Raw genomic sequence first — 15225 nt, 5'->3', positions numbered from 1 at the left:
TAAGATTAACCGAGATGGAGTGAGATGGGTATTAGGTCTATCCCAAAAGGCATAAATGCAAACATATTTGTCTGGTATCGTAATTAGGGGTACCTAAATTATGCCTCTAAAACACGCTTAACCCCAAGACCACCATCAAGACACATTCCCCGAGGATAAAGGATCACAAACAACGCTTCGCCCGAGACCCCCCTCAGGGGTCACCATAGCTCCGCGCCTCCGCCTCCCCCGAGCCTGCCCTTGGATAGGGTATGTTCTTGGGAGAATCCTCGTTCCGGCCGAGGTCCCCTCTCCCCTGAACCGCTGTCTCCGCCTCGCCCAAGCTCGTCTCATGTAACAAAGACAACCCCGAGGCAAGACTCAGTCGAAGTCTGCAGGAGACAGGAACATTCAATGCGCATACATACCCCACGCAGAGTTGCAGGTGAACAGGAGCAACAAGACCGCGGTCCTATCAAGATTCACCGACTACGATGACGCATGTGACCACTGTTCCTGCACGCTGCTTGCCCACTACCATTGGGACACACAATACGACAAGAGCGCGGGATGGCCCTCGGGCGCAAACTCTGCCTCGCTTGAAGTCGACTTCGGGCTCGGGCAAAACTCTGCCTCGCGCGAGCCCGGCCTCGATACATGCTCCTCGCGAATCCTGCAGGAGGCCACTCCTTCAACTGTGGTGCGCACGTCTACGAATCCTGGAGCGGGCTCGGTCGTGACATCGGTCGGATTTCCGCCTCGCGCGAGCCCGGCTCCAGCCGCGATATCCGCAACGGAAAGGCGCCCGACATCACCATATATTGTAGAGCTAACGTATTACTTAATGTCTTTTTTCCATATTCAGCACCGTGTCAACCACTACGACATGGGCAACCTCCTTGGCAGGGGGGCTCGAGTACGTGACCGAACCCTCGGCCCTGGCCTCGGCTCTCAGCAGAAATCGAGCGGGCACAAGTCAACAGCAAGTACATGACCCATGCTTCGGGCCATACCATCTACAGGGGCTCGGCTTCGCCTCCTCACCGTACATGGCCAACTCTGGTACTCCAAGCAGCCCTCCTTGAGGCTATAAATAGGGCAGCCTACGGCTTCAGGGAGGCAGGAGAACACTTCATGGTTTTCTCCTCCACCACGATATTGGTCCTTGCCTCAATCAAGCCCATGGACTTGGGATCCTTCCCTCTCCCGCTCAGCTTGTATTCCCTACTGCAAGCACACTTAGGTGCAAGTAATATAAGTCTCATCCCCTCTACTGGAAGTAGGCCTTTCTTTTGCCCGAACTAGAATAAAGACTTGTGTCATCTTGCATCACCCATCTAGGGTTAAGGGCACACAACATTATTTCACTGGTTGATCAGACCCTTGGGTCAAGACATCGACGTTATTTTTAAAAATTAGCATACATGTGTGTAATTGCACACATGCTCTGATAGTTAAAGACAATAAGTTGGAGAGTGATCAAGACCCTAGATAGGAACCAATATAAGATCGATTGAATAAAATCGGTTATGTGAGTTTATTTGTTGGAAGCATAATGTATGCTTAAATATGTACTTGTCTTAGAATTCATAACTAGGATGCTTGGTAGATTCCAAATGAATCCAGAGATATAACACCGAAAAACCGTTAAGAAAGTCTTATGACATTTGCAAGATATATAAAAGGTCTCTTGTTAATATATATTGAAAACCGAGTAGCCTTAAAATTGTAGATTAGTTAGACTTCGATTATGTGAGATGTTAAGAAGATAGAAATTAAAGTCCAGCAGTTTTTGTACATACATTTAGGACATGTTCGGTTGTTCTGGATTGGGTCTAGAATTTATTCCATCCGATGAGATCTTATATAAATTTAGATAATCAATTCGAACGGGAATAATTCTAGGCCTCCGTTCCGAACTAACCGAACATGCCCTTATCTATTTTGCATAATGTACATGCAGTGCTTCGCTTGTCCTTCAAATTTGGTGACGATCATGGATATGGATCCGGTCCCTGAAAGTAAATTAAAGCTGAGACAGCAAAGCTCCTCTGTATCCCCTTCTTCCTCAAGACTTCCAAAGATATTTTTTCCTTCCATTCTTTATCTTAGCTTCCTTCTCCCGTTGCCTTTCTTTTCTGCTTTTTGTCACGGAGTACACACAGTGACACAGATACACACGCAGCTCGATCCACATTACGGCTTGTCGTTTTTTTGATGCGAATCCATACGTATTAGATGGTATTGAGTCGATTAAAATCCATAACAAGTTAAAATACATTTCAATCTAATCCACATATAACATAAATAATAGAACAAGCCCTTATTCATGGCAAAGTTGGTGACACATTGTTGTCTCCTCACTCCTCAGGACCGAGGAGATATAAAACAAGAACCAATAATATATAAATACCAGCAAAGTTGGAAACATTTTTTATTAGCAAGGTTGAACACGACTTTGAAACACCAAACTTAAGTAGGGTTAAGCAAACATAACCGATCAAGCTTGTTTTGCGCTCCAAAATATAATGGAACTGGGGTGTCTGGAACTACACGTACGCATGGAGAGTTTGAGCGATCAGATATCTAACTAGCTAGGTACTACAAAATTCAATTTCAGCAGCCTACCCTAGGATATACTATGCTCTTTTGATCACCGACAAGCTACATAGGCCGGATCTATAGAGACGGACGGCTAGAACGCCTCTATGAAAACGGGGTACCTCTATTTTTCTACCTCGATTCACCGATTTACAGAGACAGCTGGAAATTAGATTTATAGAGACAGCTAGAGCCGCCTTTAAAAATAGAAGCAACTCTATAAATGTATTCTTAAAGGTGACGAAAAATAAAGTTGTCTCTGTCAAAAAAAAAACTTACATGACTGAAAAATATTAATTTCTGTAGAAGTGAAGCGGTCTAATGTATGTGATCCCCATAATCTATAACAGAACGATTCGTACATATCAATCTCTCATCAACCAAAAAAGTACTCAAGATCAAATATAGACCAGGGAGAATAGGGACTATATATAGGGAGACATAAAAAAAGGAAGGGATTTTGTATGTCTCCTTAGTGAAAAAATTAAAAAAAAACTAAGCTTTTGTATCTCCACACTAGACTTTAGAGTAAAACCTGCGCCGCGATGTACTGCAGCTAGTAAATCAGCGAGGGGCAGAGGGGAGACCCAGGTCGGTATGCATCTGTCAATATAATGCAGGGGTTGGAACTAGAAGAGAGGAGTCTAGTCGTCTAGACTGGACTTTTAGAGTGCGTTTGTTTGCAATGATAGGATGGGATGGGACGGGACGATCTCTTAAATAAGTTTGTTTGGTTGGGATCAGGGATTGAGAACATGACTATCCCCTTACTGTCCCGCAACCAAACTCACCCTAGAGAAGAAGGGGCCATGGGCGGCAAGCATGATCCTGGAGCTGGAGCTGGAGCCCACGGAAAACAAAAAGTGGCAAGCTTGTGAGGGGCTGAGGGCTAGCTAGGGAATCTGGGAAAGCGACAAATAAAGGTGGCCATCCGATCGCCCAGAATCGTAAGAGAGGCATGACTGTGTCTGTGTGCCCGTGTCGACCGACCCCAGACCCAGAGCCAGGCCGGGCCACCACCACCTGCTGACGCCGGCGATCGATCGGGAGAAAAACTGCTTATAAGGGGCCGGGGTTCCGCTGCAGGTAAAGGCATCGATCCGCAGCAGTGCCCAAAGAGGAAGAGAGCAAGCAAGGTGTCTTTGGCAACGCTCATCAGATCACACACCCCCGCGCGTGCTAGCTAGCGAGCTGCTGTGTAGGATCCTCTCGCCAGCCGGTGCACCGCCGGCCGGGCGCCCTCCTCCTCGGCGTCTGTCATCATCCGCCGGCCGGCGCGCGGCGGTGGTATCATCAGTACGTACTTCTGCTGCTTCGTTTAAGTAGTAGCTCATCGCTTCACCGCCGCCGCCGGAGAGAGAGGGAGAGAGAGACAGATCGGTATCATCATCATGGCGCCGGTGGGGCTCCCGCCGGGCTTCCGGTTCCACCCGACGGACGAGGAGCTGGTGAACTACTACCTGAAGCGCAAGATCCACGGGCTGAAGATCGAGCTGGACATCATCCCTGAGGTCGACCTCTACAAGTGCGAGCCATGGGAGCTCGCAGGTACGTATTATACACATGCATGCCTTCTTCCCCTTCCGTGCATCTCGCTCTCGTCCTCTCTCTGCTGCACTCAAACTCAATCCGCCGCACCGCGGCTTGATCGAGATACGACGATCGATCGACCGTGAATTCGTGATTATTTTTGTGCTTGCATATGATGATGATCTGAATATTTCATTTCATGCATGCACAGACAAGTCGTTCCTGCCGAGCCGTGACCCTGAGTGGTACTTCTTCGGGCCACGGGACCGCAAGTACCCCAACGGGTTCCGCACCAACCGCGCGACGCGGGCGGGGTACTGGAAGTCCACGGGCAAGGACCGCCGCGTGCTGCACCACGGCGGCCGCTCCATCGGCATGAAGAAGACGCTCGTCTACTACCGCGGCCGCGCGCCGCAGGGGGTCCGCACCGACTGGGTCATGCACGAGTACCGCCTCGACGACAAGGACGCCGAGGACACGCTGCCCATCCAGGTTATTACCTACCTGCTATGCTACTAGCAGCTTGCATTGGCTTTGTGATTACCTGCTGCCGGTAGTAGCTTACAATTACAATGAACTGGCCGGTATGCATGCTCAACTGATTACCAGCAGCTAGCTATACTACTGAAGTACGTAGCTAGCTAGCTAGATCGTGATTTCATCATGATGATCGTGATATACCACGTGCTGTGTACGTAGTGCATGTTGATACATCATGACGTTGGGCCCCTTTAATTCTTTCTGTCCTCTTATCGACACATAAATTTTTCGGATGCTAGCTAGCCCTCCTTTCTCGTGTCTCTATATACAGTAGTCTAGTAGATTGGCCGTGAATCCTCTCTAATCTGCTCTTTTTTCAAGCACCGTCGATCAGCAGACATGATCACCATTGGGCTGTCCATTGATCATGTCGTCCATGACGTATTAAAGGGCAAAGCAAACCGTTTCTCCCTCTTCCCGCTCTCATGGCGCGGAGCGAGTCGGTGTCCCGCGCTTTCTGCTTTATTCCATGTTGAATCCATCATCAGCCTCGCACACCCTTCTCTTCCCTCGCCGTCCCTTTCTCTTGCGCAAATCTACGTCCTCTCTTTCCTAATAGAGTATAACAGTAATTAGTAAAGGGCATGCATGGTTTATGTTCGAGATATAGCAAATGTAGTACAAACATAATCATGCATGCGTCAGTGTCGTACTAGATATTACTGGTTATTAATGACTTTTCCCTTGCTCTGTGCTGGCATTCTCATACTCAGGACACCTATGCATTATGCCGGGTCTTCAAGAAGAACGCCATCTGCACCGAGGTGGACGGCCTGCAAGCGCAGTGCAGCATGGCGCTGCTGGAGGGCGCCTGCCAGCAGCTGCTCACCAGCGGCAGCCAGGAGTACCAGACCTCGTCGCCGGATGTGCCCGTCGCGTCCACATCCGGTGGAGCCGACGACGACGCGGAAAAGGATGAGTCCTGGATGCAGTTCATATCCGACGACGCGTGGTGCTCCAGCACGGCGGACGGCGCCGAGGAGAGCACCTCCCGTGTGGCCCTGGCCAGCTGAAACCCTTTTATCTGTTGTTCAAAAATGATGCGACTGAGAAATCCTCCTAATAACTATTTTTCCTCCTTTTTCTCTGATCGAGATGGTGATGATGATGCCGGCTAGCCATCAATAACCACCGTGATCATGTCTACAAAGTGTAAGATCATAGCACAATAAGCATGCATCTTTGGGGTTTTCAGCTTCCATCCTATTGCTGGGGGTTGAAGGATCGTTGCCGCCTCAAGATTGTTCTCAGAATCCTTCCTTGAGTTGAGTTCATAAGGAGGGTTATATATACTCCTATATTATATATATATAGTATATAAAACAACCAGCTCCCCCTTATTTTCTTCTTCTTTGGGTTTTCCATCGCATGTATTGTACTTTTTGAGTGGTGTCTTTTTTTCTCTTATGTGAAGCATACTGGTTGTAGCTATGCAATTGCATAGTTTTTGTCTTGTGCCTATATGTCAGATGAAATATAATGCGCATTATGAATGGAAATTGAAGACAATTATTATGAATATTATACCTGTCCTCTTAACTTGTATCGATCTCCAAAATCTAACTATTCTGCTCATCTTACTAATTGCATCCGAGTTCTGCCAATAAAATGGGAAAACAAAAAAAGAATTCAACAGTTCACTGGTGTACATGTTATCATAAGATGAGAATATTTGCATATATTGACATATATAAATATTATGTTACTGAAAAGTTTGGAGATTATTTGTCAAAAACAATGCCTCATTTTGCAACACATCAAATATCTACTTACACATGTAAGAAACCGGTTTTCACTTTAAGCATATATAACCAGCAGAAAGGCTGTATATCTTGTTCAGACATCAGTGTTTTTTTTTCTTAAAATTATACTACCTCCATTCTCGAATATTTGTCGCCCGCTAGTTCATTTTTAAACTATACGACGATAAATAAAAAAGAACGGAGTAAGTATCATATATACAGAACATGAGTGAAGTCTGGAGAACATATATAAAGGTCTCTATAGATCCGCTAATATGGAAAAGCCTAACAGCAGGCGTTAGATCACATGCTGTCAGTATCGATGCTACGCTGAGCTAAAAACACTTGGGTTCACAAAGGATGAAAGGATTGAAGAAATACTATTCCATAAGTAATGTCAGTGGTTAAACACATGATGTTGCAGCAGCCCTTTCTGGAATGTCAATCAGAACCCCTTCCAGGTCAATAACTATGACCAGTTTGGCTATATAGAAATGCTTTGCACCTCCTACCTTGACATTCTTGGGATTCATTTTTCAACATGTCACAGCAAATTACCTCCGAGAAGTGACATGATAGCAGACTTAAGATAATCAATATGCTGAAGAATTCTGTAGATTTTAGCAAAGTAGTACTGTTGTATTCTATCATGTTTCTAGGTATCAAGCAAAACTAAAGTTCAGAAGTCTACATTACAAGCATCTTCATGGTGACACTTCGTCACAAGAATGTAGCCTCTGTAATGTTCAGAGCGCCTCCTTGATGTCAACACACCACGTCACCACCTTTGAACTGTTCCGCCATTTCAACCGGCATATCAACTGCAAAAGCAATTTGCAAATCCACATTTAGCTGCAAAATTTGCTTTCGACCACATGCTGCTCAAAGGGGTGCATGTCTTTTCTGTAGAATTGGGTAAGGCTACAGTTGCAGACCTCTTTAAATGCATGTTGTCATTGTAGGGTTGGGGAAGTTAAGAAGAAGAAAACAGCAAGTTAGCTCAGGATGGATAGAACGCATTGTTCCCCAACCAAGGTTGAAATCAAATAAAATCTCTGTTATATTGGTTGAGACTGTGATCACTGTTTATAAAATCTTTCATTTAAAGAAAGAAAGGAACTAGACCATATCTATTACGGGGGAAGACAATCAAGTTTATGCATCCACAGACATATATGCTAGACTAAAACCGTGAATGACGATCCTTTGTACTCGAGTGCTCCTTTATCAGAATCCAAAGTCAAAAGTTTTGTCTGATCTAGATGGCTAAATAGATAGCAATGCAAGCTCATTGACGCTGGAAGGCCTCATGGCTGCATGGACCTTTAGTTTTCTTTTTACCTTCCATAAACTTTCTGTTTTGCAATGTTGATCCCGATACATAGAGACATGTTACTAGAACACCGTACCCTCACCTTTGGTCCCGTTCTGATCTATGACACTTCAAAGAGACCAAGCTTCTGAGACACAAAAACAAGTTCAGTGAAAAAAAGAACATACCCCCACGGCGCAAGAGGGCAATGCCGTGACAACTTTCACATCCCAACACAGCCGGACAGCCCTATGCAATCTACTAGCATGAATATGATAAAGGCGTGTTATCCAGAAAATAAAAATAAAAGTTTGTTCTGTTAAAAGATAAGAAAAGAAGATCCAGCGGTGCTGTAAGACGTCCAGAGCTTGTGTGAGAATCTTGTAAAGTGAAACACATGGCTACTTGTAGGGCAGGCTTTGAATCATTTCACGGAGGAGCTAAAGAGCACGGTGGCCGGCAACAGAAGGGAAAGACAAAGGGTAAAGACAAAGAGAAAGATCAGCAAGAAAGGAGGCAGCGAGCTGGGAGGCCATGGCGCCGGCTGATCTCCCACCAGGCTTTAGGTTCCATCCAACTGATGAGGAGCTTGTGAACTATTACCTCAAGAGGAAGGTCCATGGGCTCAGCATCGAGCTTGACATAATCCCTGAAGTAGACCTCTACAAATGTGAGCCTTGGGAGCTAGCAGGTAACCTGAAATCCAAGTTCATTCAGTTGTTCATCCTGAGATTTCATCACTCCGAACTGAATTTTTGAGATATGTTTGTTTTGGAAGAGAAATCATTCCTGCCTGGTAGAGACTCCGAGTGGTACTTCTTTGGGCCAAGGGATAGGAAGTATCCAAATGGATGCCGCACAAACCGCGCAACCCAGGCAGGATACTGGAAGTCAACAGGCAAAGATCGGCAAATCAGCTACCAGAACAGATCAATCGGCATGAAGAAGACACTGGTCTACTACAAGGGTCGAGCTCCTCAGGGGCTGAGGACCAGCTGGGTGATGCATGAGTACCGCATCGAGGAAAGCGAATGCGAGAACACCATGGGGATTCAGGTGACCTCATTCATGTTCCTATGCATCAGTATGAGTTAAACCTTGTGTGTTGTTTCTGTTGCACTTAGTGATTTCAGTCTGCATTCAATTGTATCAAAAAATTAACCAACTTCCCCCAGATAAAAATATGTTTGTTTGTCTGTATTAATCAATGGTGTAGTAACCATGTCCATGCCAAAGAGACATTTGTTGAAACATAAAAAAACATATTAGGGCATTGTTTGTTCTATAGGAAGCTACGTTGTTTATGCATGGAGTGCATGTAAAGTTAGGGCTCTTATCCCTTTTCTCCCCGTATCCTTCTGTGGCCATAAAGTATTCCTTGCTTCCATGGACCATAGTTACTTTACAAAGTACAGCAGAAGTTTCTTTCCAGTTATCTAATGGGGTCATACATGGTACACTTTTTCTGGTGTTCTTGATAAGACAAATTTAACATCCAATTCCTGGTCGGGGATGTGAAATGATAACACATGATTGTACACGGTTTAGTAGGTGCCGCCATCACCTCATGATGCAGACTTCAGTCAGAGTATACAGAGTCTAGGTCAGTTGCATGTGGATGCTACCATAAAGCTTAGACATGTGTGGTGTGACCCAGTGTTGTGTCGGTGGCTTTACACTTTATTCTTCATGTCCCACAACTACTTTACTTAATAGTAGAAAACTTAAAATGTCTAACTGACCACATTTGAATTAGATCCGACAATGCAGATTTTGTTAGAAAAGGTATTAACTGAAATTTCTATTGACTAAATAAGAGTTGAACAAAGATCATTCATGTCAACCTAATTCAGTATTAAAGCAAGTGCCTTAGTAATTACTTGGAGCAATGAGTGGTTGCTCGTGTTATAAGAGAAAATTTTAGCAGCATGATATTGACTCTGATTTCCCAGATGACATTTCTATGAACAGTTGAGCTAAAATCATTCAGACCTAGTCCAAAGTAAAACTATTTGGAAATGAGTGATTTTCTGTAGCTGAAGTTCTGAATCTACACACTGTTGATTTCTCGCTGTACACCTCTAATTGATGTTGAGTTTTCTGACTCTATACATTACATCTTAAGACAACAAATGATAAACATGGAATGTATTTGAAGAGGACATGGAACTCAGTAAAAGGTTCCGAACAGAACAGTGCACTACAATCTAGATAAACTTTTTCAATATATACAACCATATATTATTTTCCTAAAGGAATAGGAAGCACTCATGAGGCAACTTACTAGCATTTAATTTTGCATGACTCTTCATCTAAATTGTTCAACATGAAATCTTTACTTCAGATTTTTTATTTTTAATCTTTTTAAAAACTATTTCTAAAAATAACATTAGAGATTTTTTTTTCAAAACTAGCTCGTTTGTTTGTGTTAATCTCTTTGACGCGACCAAACAACGTTGTCACACAAACCCGTCTGGCATGGTTGGCCTGCCAACGTGACAGGTGCGCTGACCGGCGACGTGGCCCCTCTCACCGCACTAAGTTAAAATAATTATGACTTCTAAGTTATGATTTGTATTATAAGGTTGTTAGTTGTTTTAGATTTATTTTTGACTTGTTGTCTTTCGATAATTGATATATATGTAATTGTTATCATATCGTGAATATTTATTTTTTGTGTTAAAGTATTCCCCGAGGAGCCCCAAACAGAGAACGGGGATCCACGGGTACGAGGATGGGGATGAGTTTGTCCCCGTTAAGCTAAACGGGGCGGAGACAGGGAATGGATTTTGGGGAACGGGGCAGGGACGGGGGCTGGTCCCTCGGCCCGGCCCTGTTGCCCTCTCTAGTTCGGTTGAAACCTTCCCAACTGCTTGCACACCCTGCAAGACAGGTGAACCTCCACAACGTAGAAGATAAGTGGCACATCTGAGTGTCATTGTCACACTCAGTAATATTGCTTAGACCGTAAGGGTCTCGCTCTGATCATGCCCAAGGCATCCAAATAACTTACAATGAGAAATAATATCAGGGAAACAACGTGTTAACTATGATAATAAGCGCAAGTTGCTAACCTATTGTTCTGTCAAGACGTCGAGGAAGTCCATGTACTGTCTGTAACATCTTTGCGGGTTCCCTCTCATATTTTTACCTCTTTCTAGAGCTATAGTCACACCAAACGGGTTCCATCTTGGTGATTCTAGATCTGCAAGTAACACGCATATTATGTTAGCATATATAATCAAATGATGCAAGTGATTAAAAATCAGTGACATTACAATTATTTATAGGCAAACCACGAAGGTTAGGCCTTCTGGCCAACACTCCCAGCACCACACCTAAACCAGGTAAGCACAACCACCTATGTTGGTGTTCGTCGTGTATTGACGACAGGCTATGTAGAGCTATCAGTACGTCCATGCTTGGATCTTGTCGCCTTAGCTGTAGTGACCTATGTTCTCCCACTCCTGATTAAGGATTTGCAGCACCTCCCAACTGATATTGTTGACAGAAGCATCGGGGAACATGAAAGTAGCTACAAAGTGCTAGAGCAACAACCTGGCATGCCTCTCAACCTCAACCTCGGTAGCTCCTGGCAGACAGATATCGAAGTGGTGGGAGATCCAACTAAAGGGCACCCCTAAAGTTTTCCTAGGAATGAATAAAAGTAATGTGAGGAAAACAATGCTTTACAAATACGAAACATACTAGATGTACGTTGTACTTACTTAGACATATCAGTGTCAGCATCCTGGGGTGGCCTAATCCTACAGTATCCTCTACCAGGTCCCTCCAATTCTTAGGGTCCGTGATCTCAACGGCCAGAAGTCTATGCAATGGCAACTCAAAGATCAGGGTGACATCCTATAGCATGATCGTCATCTTGCTCCAGGAAAGGTGGAAAGAGTGGGTCTCTAGACACCAATAATCCATGGCAGCCGTGAGTAGTGTTTGGTTGAGGTTGGGTAGCGCGGAGTTCACTACCCGAGCTCGAGTAACCCAGCACGTCGTAGAACGGCATGTGCAGCTCATCCCAGCGGTGGGGCATATGGGTTCAATGGGGCCAAGATGGGTGGTGGATCAAGGTGAGACAGTAGGTGGCCCTAGTGCTTGCCATCATAGAACGACTCAAGCAATAGATGTGCCATCCTACATCACAAAGATATGAAAGCAACTAGATGGCGCAGATGGTGTCGCGTCCGAGTAAGTGGTGTGGCAAGGGGCTCACGTCATCGGTCAGCGTGTGGCTGACCTGCAACGTTGGTAGGCCAGCCACGACAGGTGGGTTGGCGCGGTAGCGCCGTTTGGCCATGCGAGAACGATTGGTGCAGCCAATTGTGTTTTTTTTGGGCAGGGGGGGGGGGGGGGGGGGGGGATTGCTAGGTGTTATTTAAAAACTCTTTCAGTAGGTGCAAAACCAAACATCATCTCACCTTAATTGTTAACGAAACAGAAATGCAATCAATTTCTTGTTAATTCTACTGTTATTTTACAGGACTCATATGCACTGTGTCGTGTCTTCAAGAAAAATGTGGCACTCGGAGAGCTTCAGAAGCAAAAGCAAGGCGAGTGCAGCTCATCACAATCTAAAGAAAAACAAGAACAGTTTACAAGTATCAGGGATGCTGGACAGTCATCTGGTTCAAATGAGCACGGTAAAGACAACACATGGATGCAGTTCATAGCTGATGATCTATGGTGCAACCAAACAAAGTGATGGGAGTACGAAACTGATGACACAGTTGTTTAACTTCATCTAACTAGAAACTTCTCAGTTGCACATTGACTCTGTATATGTTTGATAACATCACTTCTCAGGTTGGAATCTGGACAGGATGACCACTAAATTTGGGCTCTGACTCTTCATGTAGAGTTATAGTTTCCTCTTTTGGTACTGTACTAGAAAAACGTCCTACTTTGGTACTTCAAGGCTCGGTCTTCTTGTATCTGTCGTTAAACACAGTGATTTATAGGGGGGAGTACAGTACGAAGACAGAAATTTAATTTAACCTATATTATTTACATATTCGTTTCATATGTAGTTGTAGTTCAGATATCATTTTACAATAAAGGTCACCAAAGTTGTCAATCCCCTGCAATATATACTCTAGACCCAAGGAGAGTTGCTTTTTATTAGACATGAACATTTTTCTTTGCAATTCCTAGCACTCCACTCTAATGAAATAGCAGAAGTGTAGAACTAATGCCAAAGTTTCAAAAAAAAACAGCTACGGAAATAGTGGTACCACTACTCAGGTACACTTCAGAAGAACCAATTTGGGTTTGAATCTCAAGTTTGAGTTTCTTGATTTAGACCAGAAGCAGTATGGTATGAGCGTGAAACTGGATCGACATTGCTAATGTCTAGGGATTTCCAAGTTCCAGTAGTACAGGGGTAGCAGTAGACTGGTAGCATATGATAGTTCCACTAGCACCATCAGGATTCTGGGTCAACAAAGCATCAATACGCTAAACTGCACAGTTTACATTTTCCAGAGCATATATAGCTCACGTCTTATATGGCACAGTTGCAAATTCAGAATTTATCTTCGTATAAAAGTAAGATTCAGTAAATGGCCCAAGTTTTTTATACCTCTTGTTCCGTTGCTCGATGCAGGAATGCTTCTGAAATCCCATCATCCATCTCTGCAAAACTTGCTTCTGGATGCATTCGCTTTACCTTAGTACACCATCTGTCCATCACCCTGTTGGCATAGTTAAAAGAAGTCTGTTTAGGTACCCGGGCTAAGAAGACATTACATCAGACTGAATTCAGTTCCACAATGGTGTCGACTGTCGAGCTCTCAATGATCTAGGTTTAAGCCGAACACAATGTCACCAGTAACCACGCCACGTTGCATTCAAACCAGCAAAAACGAACTTCTGAACAACTGACAAACCAGAGAATGCGTGATAAACAAATAACATTAGAAGTTCCATGCGTACAACCTGTGCACTGAGCTTGAAGAAACCCACCTACAGTGAACAATCATACACAGCAAGACTAATCCAGTAACTTTTTCATCATCGATAAATCACTGAAACGAAATCCGGGATAAGGACGTGTAAAAGATAGAGAAATCATTACCAATGGACCGGGCAAGTAAAATCCGATCCCCTGACTCGGAAGACGCAACAATCTCAATTCCCAGGCAAGGCTGCAGTTGCTACTCGTCGACGCCGGGGCGCGAGCATTAACTGTAGTCAGACAACAGGATAAATGGGATGGATGACACCAGAGAATGTGTCTTAGGTGCTCGACGAAATCGATCATCGGATGGCGTTTTGGACACGTACATGTTTAAGTCACTAAACCCCAACTTCTGAGCCCTATAAATCCCAGACACGGTTTCATAGATTCAGCGACAACACGAAATGCATTAACGAATTGTTTCGCCTGAAGTGAATCGAAACTTCGACTCGAAACACAAATTCAAAAACTCGTTCGAACAATCGAGGGGTCCAAAACTTGGGAGGTCACAAAATTTCAGAAAGGGGATTTGAATTAGACAGGAAGAATTACAGTGCACCCCAATTGAAAATAAATCGAGAGATCAAATTAGAGGCAACGCTACGTTGGAGAAAAGTCTAACATGCCAACATTCCTACTTCACCGTCCAATCCAATCCCATCGAACCAGCGGTTCTTACAGACCCAAAGAAGCACGACTACAGGACGACAAAGCAACCAGCTACCACAACTACTACAATACGAACACAGGAAGGCAGCCAAACTAGTACCACAGATCCGAGACACCTGGACAGGCAATTACCCACACCTAACCTAGCCGCCGAAGCCATAGAGAGTGCGGCCCTGGCGTTTGAGGGCGTACACGACGTCCATAGCGGTGACGGTTTTGCGACGGGCGTGCTCCGTGTAGGTCACAGCGTCGCGGATGACATTCTCGAGAAAGATCTTGAGCACGCCGCGGGTCTCCTCGTAGATCAGCCCGGAGATGCGCTTCACGCCACCCCTCCTCGCCAGCCTCCGGATCGCCGGCTTCGTGATCCCCTGGATGTTGTCGCGCAGCACCTTCCGGTGACGCTTCGCGCCGCCCTTCCCGAGCCCCTTGCCGCCCTTGCCCCTGCCTGACATCTCCGCCGCAGGTTGCCGGTCGCCTCCGCTTCGAACTGGTGGGTGGATGGTGTTGCGCTCGTGCGAAGAGGAGACTAGTGCTGAGGTGGGTATTGCAGGCATGTGCGGCTGGGCTATATAGGCGGGGTCTTTGGGTGCAGATTGTGGCACGATCCGCGTGATGAGAGCTTTGTGCCGTTGGATGTGGGATGGGTGGCAGAAAATGGAGAAGGTCCGGATGTGCGGATCAGTGACATGGCGGGGAGGGGACCTGGGGTGTGTTTCTTTTGTGAGGATGTGGCGGCGTTGACGGATTTTGAAGGGATCCATGGATTGTTTGGGTGGATGGCAGGTGGGCTCTAATGTGTCTAGACAACAGACGTTGGGCGGGGAGTTTCGCGGTTTATTGAAAATTCGGACTGTTCTGCATATGACAGTTGCCCGTTT

At 45.2% G+C, this 15225-nt stretch overlaps 3 protein-coding genes across 3 annotated transcripts; 2 read left to right on the top strand and 1 right to left on the bottom strand.

Moving 5' to 3' along the window:
- The first annotated feature begins 3529 nt into the window (after positions 1 to 3529).
- Positions 3530 to 6174, top strand: LOC103633138 (NAC domain-containing protein 86). The gene is made up of 3 exons (XM_008654815.4): positions 3530 to 4128; positions 4322 to 4602; positions 5364 to 6174. The coding sequence occupies exons 1-3, from the start codon at positions 3972 to 3974 to the stop codon at positions 5661 to 5663; spliced, it is 738 nt and encodes a 245-aa protein (XP_008653037.1). The 5' UTR covers positions 3530 to 3971; the 3' UTR covers positions 5664 to 6174.
- Positions 6175 to 8140: 1966 nt separating this feature from the next.
- LOC103633135 (NAC domain-containing protein 45) lies at positions 8141 to 12793 on the top strand. Its single transcript, XM_008654814.3, has 3 exons — positions 8141 to 8395; positions 8483 to 8760; positions 12200 to 12793. Exons 1-3 carry the CDS (start codon positions 8239 to 8241, stop codon positions 12419 to 12421), a joined length of 657 nt encoding a protein of 218 aa, XP_008653036.1. The 5' UTR covers positions 8141 to 8238; the 3' UTR covers positions 12422 to 12793.
- A 1396-nt stretch (positions 12794 to 14189) lies between these two features.
- On the bottom strand, positions 14190 to 14932 carry LOC103633139 (histone H4). The gene has a single exon (XM_008654816.3). The coding sequence runs from the start codon at positions 14899 to 14901 to the stop codon at positions 14488 to 14490; it is 414 nt and encodes a 137-aa protein (XP_008653038.2). The 5' UTR covers positions 14902 to 14932; the 3' UTR covers positions 14190 to 14487.
- Positions 14933 to 15225: the final 293 nt, after the last annotated feature.

Source organism: Zea mays, chromosome 7, assembly GCF_902167145.1.
Source record: "Zea mays cultivar B73 chromosome 7, Zm-B73-REFERENCE-NAM-5.0, whole genome shotgun sequence".
NCBI classification, from domain to species: domain Eukaryota; kingdom Viridiplantae; phylum Streptophyta; class Magnoliopsida; order Poales; family Poaceae; genus Zea; species Zea mays.
The sequence above is the reverse complement of the archived record's forward strand: the minus strand, read 5'-3'. Positions and strand labels throughout refer to the sequence as shown.

What these genes read in the sequence shown, in the direction of transcription:
- LOC103633138 (XM_008654815.4), top strand. Translation starts at nt 3,972, where the DNA reads ATGGCGCCGGTGGGGCTCCCGCCGGGCTTCCGGTTCCACCCGACGGAC. An exon ending in CGAGCCATGGGAGCTCGCAG is followed by an intron (nt 4,129 to 4,321) that starts GTACGTATTATA and finishes ATGCATGCACAG; the next exon opens with ACAAGTCGTTCCTGCCGAGC. An exon ending in AGGACACGCTGCCCATCCAG is followed by an intron (nt 4,603 to 5,363) that starts GTTATTACCTAC and finishes TCTCATACTCAG; the next exon opens with GACACCTATGCATTATGCCG.
- LOC103633139 (XM_008654816.3), bottom strand. Translation starts at nt 14,901, where the DNA reads ATGCCTGCAATACCCACCTCAGCACTAGTCTCCTCTTCGCACGAGCGC.
- LOC103633135 (XM_008654814.3), top strand. Translation starts at nt 8,239, where the DNA reads ATGGCGCCGGCTGATCTCCCACCAGGCTTTAGGTTCCATCCAACTGAT. An exon ending in TGAGCCTTGGGAGCTAGCAG is followed by an intron (nt 8,396 to 8,482) that starts GTAACCTGAAAT and finishes TTGTTTTGGAAG; the next exon opens with AGAAATCATTCCTGCCTGGT. An exon ending in AGAACACCATGGGGATTCAG is followed by an intron (nt 8,761 to 12,199) that starts GTGACCTCATTC and finishes GTTATTTTACAG; the next exon opens with GACTCATATGCACTGTGTCG.